The 10000-nt window shown below is 40.6% G+C and overlaps 1 protein-coding gene across 1 annotated transcript in view; it reads right to left on the bottom strand.

The window, feature by feature from the left end:
- Positions 1–10000, bottom strand: part of LOC138059376 (transient receptor potential cation channel subfamily A member 1-like) — a 38915-nt gene that overhangs the window by 15632 nt on the left and 13283 nt on the right. The window contains exons 7-16 of the mRNA XM_068904968.1: positions 9732–9829; positions 9495–9542; positions 8459–8583; positions 7361–7409; positions 6803–7003; positions 6509–6592; positions 6249–6331; positions 5245–5406; positions 4607–4718; positions 186–355 (exon numbers count right to left, since the gene is read on the bottom strand). Of these exons, the coding sequence (XP_068761069.1) occupies positions 186–355; positions 4607–4718; positions 5245–5406; positions 6249–6331; positions 6509–6592; positions 6803–7003; positions 7361–7409; positions 8459–8583; positions 9495–9542; positions 9732–9829 (1132 nt within the window). The remainder of the gene's footprint in view (positions 1–185; positions 356–4606; positions 4719–5244; positions 5407–6248; positions 6332–6508; positions 6593–6802; positions 7004–7360; positions 7410–8458; positions 8584–9494; positions 9543–9731; positions 9830–10000) is intronic.

Consider the following 10000-nt stretch of genomic DNA (forward strand, 5'->3'; position numbering starts at 1 on the left):
ACCATTTCCAGCCAAATTTCATGATGGCGGTATGTCCGTTTTTGGTGTAAATGACCCATGTTCCCTACTTTTGTTTCAGCATCAAATTTTCTTCGTACTTTGTCATGCTTTGTAAACTATAAGGTATTGTTCACATTTTTCGTATCACCATGCACAGCTAATTAAATAAATAATTAAATTCTCACTTGTCGTGTTTGATTATCTCCATGCAGATATCTCTTCTTCCTGACATGATTGCCGCGTCCAAGCAGTTGTAGCCGACCGTAGATACAACTGTAACATCCGCGCCACCCTTGATGAGCCTTCTTAAAGCACACATTTTGCCAAGATAGGATGCGTAAATTATTGGGGATTTCTGAAATTTAAAGACATCGTATAGAACGTTTCCAACCAACCTCTAGAGACACCAATAAAAATACAGAAATGTATTACTTCTGGTGGACGAACAAAAGAGATCAGTTTGTTTTCGTCCACCAACATGGCGGCTATGACGTCAAGTGAAAACCTCCTATATACAAGTCATACATCCATGTTGTAACGATAAAGGACAGAAAATCCGGGCTGCAAAATGATGTTAGGAACTTTAAGACCTACGACGGCGAGGTCAACGAAAACGTCACTTCAAAATATAACTTTGCACTATTGCAAGTTTTTCGCGATAATTCCATCTCGTTGTTCTCGTCGTACAACGTCGGCGAAGTATCTTTAGAATAAATTGGTACGAGCCGTTAATGGTTTCAGAATAAAATAGAGAAAGAAAGGTTCACATTTGTATGCTCACGTTGTCGTTAAAACCTTAAATTTGGTGATTTCGCGTAGTTCTTATGCAGAATACGGCGAAAATATGTGATAAAATGCGTGCAGCACGTGCCGCACGTGCAAAACGATTTTTTCCCTTTTTTGACCAATGATATTGCTTATTGGAAGAATAATTGCTTTAATCATAAAAATTACAATTTCCTCGATTGTGATTGGTTTAAAAAACTCCTGTTTTCTACTAATTCAAGTTGCTATCGGACAGTTTGTTATCGGATAGTTCAATAAGGCAGTCACATTTAAAGTTGTAGTTTAAGTCAGCGAATCAAATTCTCAAAGTTGCTGTTTAAAGCCTCATTTACACCAGCATGTTTTCCTTGACAAGTTTTTCTTGAAAAGTGTCCTTGTACAAAAACTAGCATCCTAGGTTTTGAACAAGGACACTTGTGAAAGTAAAACTTGTCAAGGACGATATTTGCTAGTGTAAATTACTTGTCAAGTGCACTTGTCATATTTTTCATTTACACTAACAAGGAAAACTTATCACGGAAAAACTTGTCAAGGAGAATTTGCTAGTGTGTGCAGTCGGCAAGTTTTCCTTGAAAAGTGGACTTGTCAAGAAAAACTTGCTAGTGTAAATGAGGCTTTAGTCATCCAATCACAACCTTTGTTTCAATCACCATAGAAACTGTGTACAGACTCCTATATAGGGGCTTTCTTTCTTTCTTTCTTTCTTTCAGAGCGACATTAAATAATTTTCGTCTCGTCTCTCAGTCTTTTAATTTTCCCTTTCTTTCATAACTTGGCTCTTCTTTTTTCTCGGAAATTGTAATTTTTATGATTAATTGGTAAGAGGACTTCGTGTCGTCCAATTCGGTCTGTAATCATGCTCGTGATAAACAAATCGAACTCCTACACCGTGGTCGTCCAAGTTTATCGCTCGTATGATTACAGACCGAATTGGACTCCACTCAGGCCCGATTCACACGGTACCGGACGAATTTTTTACCGGTTGAAAATTCGTGCATTTAGGGGTTCCGGAACCACGCTAAACGTACGAAAATTTAGACGCCTCGCCGTTCAAAAATATGAACGCCCCAATCGGGGACGAATTTTTAGCCGGTACGGTCGAAAATTTAACCAGTGTGCTGTGAACACCTTGACCCTCTACATTTTTGCACGGCAAAGGCGTGGTTGCATGAATGCGTGGAAACTCAGATACTACCGTCAGCCTTTCTCTTCCTTGACGCCATTTTGGATTTCGTAAAGAAGCGCTCTGCGCATGAACAGATGGTAAAACCACTGACAAAGGTTAAACTTTTACTCCTGTTCGTCAGTTCCGTGTGAACAGAGCGAAAATATTGCACAGTTCCGTGCGAACAAAATGGCCGGTCAAAATTTTCAACCGGTAGAAAATTCGTCCGGTACCGTGTGAATCGGGCCTCAGTCCTCTTACCATTACCTATTAGAAACTAAACTACCGCTATCAGATTTCAAGCATTTTGATTGGCTCGCCGGACACAGACTCTCAGTTCATACACCTGCTGTATCTTCTATGGTCAAGGAACGCATCAGCAATAAAGCGAGCTGGAAACATTTTTGCAGCTCTAAGAAAAATGGCCGGCAAAAGCCGTTTTGGACCGGAATTGACCTAGGCAGAAATCGATGCTTTAGACGACAATACATGGTAGAGTTGTTGATCCTGGATTTTTTAATAAAATGATTATTCTACTCGGGCTCGCTGGATATAAAATGATTATAACCAACTCAGCGCTACGCGCCTCGTTGGTCACAGTTATCTGTCACTTCATATATCCAGCGCACCCTCGTAGAATAATTTTCAACTAACCAATACCGCGTCGTAGATCTTAAAGTCCTTTGGCTAATAATGATGATGCAACGATGACATCGATGTGACGATGATGCTGCTGATGATGATATCAGATTTTTAAGATATTGAATCATAAGCGTTTTGGGGCAAACGACGGCAACCCTCAGTGAGGACTACTTTCAGGTTGCTGTAAGTGTCTCAAAACAACAAATGCTTGAGCTCTTTAACCCTTTCACCGCCGAGGGCTTCCTAGCCTCCTAGGCAAACGTTCTTACGGGTTCGTCACGCAAATTGCGTGACGAACCCGTAAGAACGTTTGCGTAGGAGGCTAAGGGCTTCCCCATTGAAGAGTAAATTCGTCTGGCGTTAGAAAGAGTAAAATCTATAAGTGTCAATTTGCATTTATGGCGGTGAAAGGGTTAATAATCACGACGACTACGAAGATGATTACGATGAGGATAGTAACGATGACGACGCTAATGACGATGATGATGCACATGATCATGAGATTGATGATAATATTAATGCAAGAGAAAATGATGGGACAGAGAGGGAGGCTCAGGGCGTTGGGCCAGGATATGTCATGTCCACGAAAGTTATTTTTAGACAAGCGGAAGTCTTTGTTCTAGCGGAAGTCTGTCTTCCGAGACGTCCGCATGCAGTCTTGCCTCGCTCATAGGTTCTTAGTGAAAAGAGAAAATGGCGGCGCACGTGGAAGGCTGGCCTGTATGCGGACGTCTCGGAAGACACACTTCCGCTAGAACAAAGACTTCCGCTCGTCTAAAAATAACTTTTGTGGACGTGACATATCCCAAGGGCTGGACCGGGAGCCTCCCTCTCTGTCCCCTCATTTTCTCTTGATTAATGGCAATAATAACGGTGATTGTAATGATTATGACGATAATGGTAACGATGACGACGATAATGATGATGATGATGATGACAATGGTGATAATGACGACTTTAGTGATGGCGAGAAAGACAAAGACGATAGTGATAATGCATACACGAAGATAAAAACGATATTAATCATAATGATATCAATTCCGATTACGATGACACCCACCATGACAATGAGCGTCGGCAAAGAGTCCAATTTTGTAAAGGAGATTCTCCGCTGACTCTGAACAGGAGCCCACGACGAGGAGGGGGGCAATTTCATTGTATTTGTGGAACAGCGTTTTACAGACCCAGTCATCTTTAGATTGATTTTCCCGCGAAACCAGACCTTTCCAGCTAATCACAAGTCTTGCATGATAAATTATTACCCATGGGATTGAGAATGGTCGCCCATGCATGCGAAATATTATTTAAGAACTCGTCTAAAAATACCTTGATCTGTGAAAATAGGGAACTTAAGCACGCGCGTTTTTGAGACGCGGACGGCAACCGGAAGTGAGCTGTTTTCCCTTTTGATCTGTCTTCACACAACCACATTTACATTGCCAAGTATAAAGGTCACTTTATTTAACGTCGTGAGTTCCTTCAGCTACGAGGCTGAAGCCAACTGTGCGCCCTTTAAACCCCCTCCCTCTGTCAGTGCTCCGTTTTAAGGAGATTTAAAGCTATAGCGACACGGATCAGAGGAAAGTCGAAACAGACGTTGAAGTCACCGAGGATCGAACCAGGGACCTCTCGCTCCGAAAGCCGCGCACTAGCCATCTGAGCCACGACTGCTCCTTAAGTATCTTTCTTCATCAGTCTGAGGATGATTAGTATAAAAATCTGGGAAGCACCATTGTCCTGACACGCGAAATATTCTCTTCCGGTTGCCGTCCGCGTCTCAAAAATGCGTATGCTTAAGCTCCCTGATTCCGTTACATAGACCAAGTATTGGGTGCCTTTACCCAGACATACGAGCTTAATCTCTGTTTTTATACGAACTCTTCATTAAGCTTTCTAGACATATCATGAAAATCAGTATCAGGTGAGAGGAATGACACGATTTCATGTACAACTCGATTGTGAAGGACGAAAAAGAGACACGAAATAAGAAATGATTCGTCGTGTATAACTTACTCTATTTTTGTCAAGAGCGTTAACGTCAGCTCCATATTGAAGCAGAGTGTCTACGGTCAGACCGCATCCAACCATAGCAGCGTGAAACAACGGCGTAAGACGATCATCATCTCTAAAAGAGAACGTGTATTTACAGAATCAATTTGAATTTTAAACAGGGTCAGAGTAAGGAGGTAGAAACATGTGAAATAATTCGAAATATAACTCGAAAGCCAAGTACACTGAGCTAATGTAAGAGCTGGACTAATTGACGCCTATAAGATAGCAGGTAACGAAATCGCAGTTTACGAAGAATTTGGCATTCCGAAGGGTAAACATAAAGCCTTAAAAATAATTTAGGGCATAGGTCCAAAATGTTTCAATTACATCCCTATCAACATATATAGGAATCTATCCACACATGAAACACTGATTCTGAAAAGGCCGTTAAGTCTTGCATTATAACTTAGGACATAAAAGACAAAGACTTAAGTCTGTGGCCGATAATGGATTTATTTCAGTGCCTATTGATAGCAAGCACCTCCTTCAATTCTCCTAGTCTCTTCAAAACAGCGTGACCGTGAGGCGAACATTCAATACGTTGTTATGACCTGTCTCGCAGTTCGGACGCTACTTAAAGTGACACGTTGACTGATAACCTGTAATCTACTGCTGCACCGTTTGTCAATAGATGCGTGGCCACCTCCACCCTCCCTTTCCTTGTTGCGTAATGAAGTGGAGTGCGAGAACCATAGTCAGTATCATTAACAGATTCGGGGCATGCACTCAACAGTGCTCTCACAACACAGATGACACCATTCCTAAAAAAAAAAAACAAGAACAGGCGAATTTGTCTTTTTTGGCGCATTTTTGGAAGGCGATTTAACCAGCTTTATTGAGAGGAAATCTAAATTCTGACTAAGAGTTATAAATTGTTACCAAAAGGATGCAAAAGAATTTTTAGGTTTTATTTTAAATAAACAGCGACACCGAATGTTTGCCTGTATGGAGGTATCTCCAGCTATCGGCTGCCTTCCAACTACAGCCCCACTTTCTGAAGTCATACGCTTAAAATGCTATAAAAATCCACTCCGGCTGTTAACGCGATAGAAAACGAGTGAAAACCTGTATGCTATAATTAGAGTGAAATGTCACCTTCCATGGGAATGCGTAAACCAACACTTTACCGTTAAAATGACTGACGCGTTAGGCATCCGTTAGTCATCGGTTAGAAGACTACATGAAACCGTTAAAGCGCTAAAACGAAACGTTAGACCATTAAGACAAAACTTTTAGAACGTTAGTACAAAACGTTAAGACAGTCCATTAACTATCCCGTCAGTTCTTAGCCGTTTTTACAGGTAAGCGTCAGCGTAAGAGTTCCCATGAAAGGTCGCAAATATTTACTGAATACTGTCAAGATTAATTTGAGCGAAACGAGCTTTTCACATAGATTCTGCTGTAAAAGAATGATGTGTTCACATTAGTGCCCATCAAGAATCGTACTCGGGCACCAAGTGTGAACGCAACCTTGAATTCTACTATCGAGCTAGATGAATGATCTTTTGTTTGAAACGTGCATACAGCTTTTACTATTTCAGTGAGGGCAGCATATGGGAGGAGTAAACGCTTTTCGGACAAAATCAAAAGAAAATGCACATACTCTGCTGCAAGGTGAAGCGCTATCTTTTCATCGTTGTCTTTAGCTCTGACGTCCGCTCCGACGTAAATGAGACGGTTCAGTTTCTACGAATTTAAAGAAAAGTATTTAAGCAATGCATTGGTATGCTTTGCTCCTGGATATTTTACAAGGTCAAGACAAGTTGTTAGAAATAAAAGATTGGTGAATAAAGCTACCAATGATAGTTGTACTGAATCAAAAAACTTACTCTGGGTAAGTCAAGTCAAGTCACCTCAACTTACATCGACATTACAAGTAGCCGCAGCGTAATGGATTGCCGTTCTCCCATATTGATCTTTGCTTTCCAAAAGGCTATCACCTCCGTTCTAGGACAAAATGAAATCAAGTCGATACACAAGTCAAAACAGTCCGATTTCAAGTACTAGTTTATGGCTACGACGATATATCGAACGTGATATATTTTGAATTTGTCATTCAGGTGGTTTTGTGAGGCATCTTCAATGAATGATTTTTCCCCACAAACCTACTTTGCTATAATTAAAGGGGTCGGAGTGCAGTGCAGTTTGATAAAATACCTCTAAAAGCAAATCCACTGTGTCAAGGTCAGCACAAGCGACTGCTACATGGAGCGGTGTTCGCCATTTTGCGTCCTTAAACTTGGCCATTGGGAAACCGTGACCAAGGAAATACTTGACGGCGGCGTGTTGGCTGCGTTTGACAGCGCACATGAGCGGGGACGGGGTACAAGTTTCTGTTGTTGGGTACAACTGCGCTCCCTAAAAAGAGGAAAAGGAGTTTGATGGTGATTTTAGTAGGATGGCAACACTACCCTGAGTAAAGACTAACTCCTGTGCCACCCTGATAAGAGACTGGAATTCAGGCATTCCATTGCAGGAGTTGGGGGTGGGGGCGGGGGAGGACTTAAATTGAGTCGTGGAACAGAGCATAACCTGTAACTGAAAACAAATATCAGTGAATGCCATTACCATTAAAAATCTCGCTCACAATCGTTTCGTTCCAACTAGACGTATGCTTTTACTTTCGACCATCTCTTTCATCCCTTTGTTTTCAAAATGACTCTTTTTACTTCTTTCAGTACCCTGCCAGTCATATTTCTTATCATAGTATATTACCTGGTCGAGGAGAAATTGAATAAGTGGTACATGTCCTTCAAGCGAGGCTCTGAGAAAAGAGAGAGAGTAATTCAGTAAACTGCTTGGAAGAACAAGAGACCGTGCAGAATGTGGAAGCATATTTCAAAAATGCTCATCAGGGTGATTCATTCTTGACAATTCTTAGAGGTGTGTTTCATTCGTTACGGCTTTTACCCTTGAAAAAGACAACAGCAACAGGATCTACCTTGTGGGTCTACAATATCCACCCACAGGACTTTGCTTATCCAACTTCATGGGATTAAATAGAATAGCGTTTCAGAGGGACTGCATTGTTGTTGATCAAAAATACTTCTTGACTGAAAAAAGGCAACGGCAACCTCATGCTGTTGACAACGCCATCGGTTATATAAGAGCTCTTGCCTTCAGGTTCGATTCCTTCAGTGAGCGTATATGTGGATTGCATTTGTTAATTCCCTACCTTTCTCCGAAAAGTTATTCTACAAATAACTCAGTTTTCTCTCGTTCTCTTCCTCGAAACCCATTAATTTTGTAGGGTTGCCAATAGAACTTTTATCTTTGCATGTTAATCGTTGTTCTTTATATTTTTCCTTCCTGACACCGAACGACTCGCAAACTTTAGAAGAAACAATTCCCGAAAGTGAAGTCACTGGGTATGAAATGGGAAAACTAAATAATGGAACTAATTAACATACTGAAAGTGGTTCAGCGTTGTCAGTGCTCTTACCGACAATGATATTCGTCATCACAGTGGTCAAAATTTTGGCATTCTTTTGACCACTTTGATGACGAATATTGTTGTGGATAAGAGTACAGACAACGCTGAACCACTTTCGATTTGCTTTTTACCAAAATATTCAACGGCAAAGAAAGTGTTTATTTCTGAGCGTGACCAAAATCATGATACAAAGAAAGAGAAAGCGTTGTCTATAACTTTCTCGCAATATGATTGGTTTATTTCCCAAAATTGACGCGAGCAGCGTTGTCTAGACTCTTATCGACAATGGCAAATTAGCCAATCAGATTGCGAGATTACAAGCAATTGTGGTAAAATAAGGTATCCTCAGAGCTAATAAACTTTCGTTACTTATTAATCACCTCAGTAATGGTGTCAATCCATTTTGGTCCTCGCATTCAATCTTCGCTCCTAGTTTCACTAACATTTTTGTTATCTCCAAGTTGCCTTGGCTGCAGGCGAGGTGAATTGGAGTGGAGTAATCCTCCTACAAAAGTTTGAAATAATGACTCTTCGTGATTTAAGACCGAGACTTATAAAAGCGTTTAGTTTGTTCCTTTTTGGTTACAAATCCAAAGGTTGCCAAAAATCGAAGCATTGTCTAAAGTTTTAGCCGTTTTAGCCCCATGGAGGCAGTGTGGCCCAGTGGTTAGGGTGATCCGGAGATCCCGGGTTCAAGACCCGCTCTGACCACTCGCTGAATTTGTTCCTGGTAGTCCCTGGTTCAACTTCCCAGCTGCACTTGTAAATAGCCAACTGGTTTGCCTCCGGCCAGTTGGATTCTTAACAGTTGTTGTTGTTGTGTTCTGTTTTTTCGTTGATTGTTTCAGAGTGGCCCTGAAAAGCCTCTATGGGGAGTGGTCAATTAAGTATGTATTGTATTGTATTTTTAAGCCTTCAAAGGGTTGAGCCATTCGCACAAGGAGACGCATTCGTTTTACAATTCACAAGGTTGGTTTAAGCCTTTTTTCCTCTTTCTCTTTTATACTAAGTCTTCTTAAAATCTTTTTTTGTTTTAATTTCTTCAATCTCTCTTCCATTTTTGGTCTTTCCTTTGTCGTTCTTTCATTTATTTGTTCATTCATTTTTCAATTCAATTGACAATTTAAACTCTTGCTCACACCAACTTACGTGGGTAATTGCTTAGATTATCTAGTTCTTAACTGATTTCTTTGCTTTCTTTGTTTCTGCAAGATTTCCTTAAATTCTCATTTCTTTCGTCAACGTTTGATTTGTGTTGTTTTCAGTCAAGGTTTGTTTTTTTGTTTTGCTGGCCTTAAGCGAATTGCATCAGTATGGAATTCTAAACTGAATCAACAATATTTTTTGTTCCGTTCTCTATCTATGTTGCAAATTTTATATGGCAGTGTCAATCCTATTGGTGAATTTGCTGGTCACCTGTGCTTTGCTAATATCAGCTCCTGATTCCAGACACAGTTCCACAATCTGAAAAACGGAAAATGTGGGAGGAGTTAGAAATTATGCACTTTACGAATTTGCCATGCCAAAAATTGTTAAGAAACCACAGTCGTTTCAGTTGAACATACCAAACCGCTCATGTCCCCCTTTTAACGAAATACAATGCATATACATGCTTCAGAATCAGTCAATTTTGATAACGATAGGTTAACTAACCTCTTTGTGTCCATTTTTGACAGCCGTATGCAAACATACGTCTCCATAATTGTCCGGACTGTTCAATATCGTACGAAGAGACAACCCACCATTCTTGGCTGTCAAAAGAAAAGGGTGACTCTAACGTAATTGTCCATTGCCATGGGCATAAAAGCGAAATTTATCCTTAGAACTAAGAGTCCAAGGCTAAACATTCTAACAATTTAGTTCTAGACAAATAGGAATGCTCTTGCAAGAAACCTTGACTTTCTCTGTGGCGGCAATCTGTA

Source organism: Montipora capricornis, chromosome 8 (assembly GCF_036669925.1).
Source record: "Montipora capricornis isolate CH-2021 chromosome 8, ASM3666992v2, whole genome shotgun sequence".
Lineage (NCBI taxonomy): Eukaryota > Metazoa > Cnidaria > Anthozoa > Scleractinia > Acroporidae > Montipora > Montipora capricornis.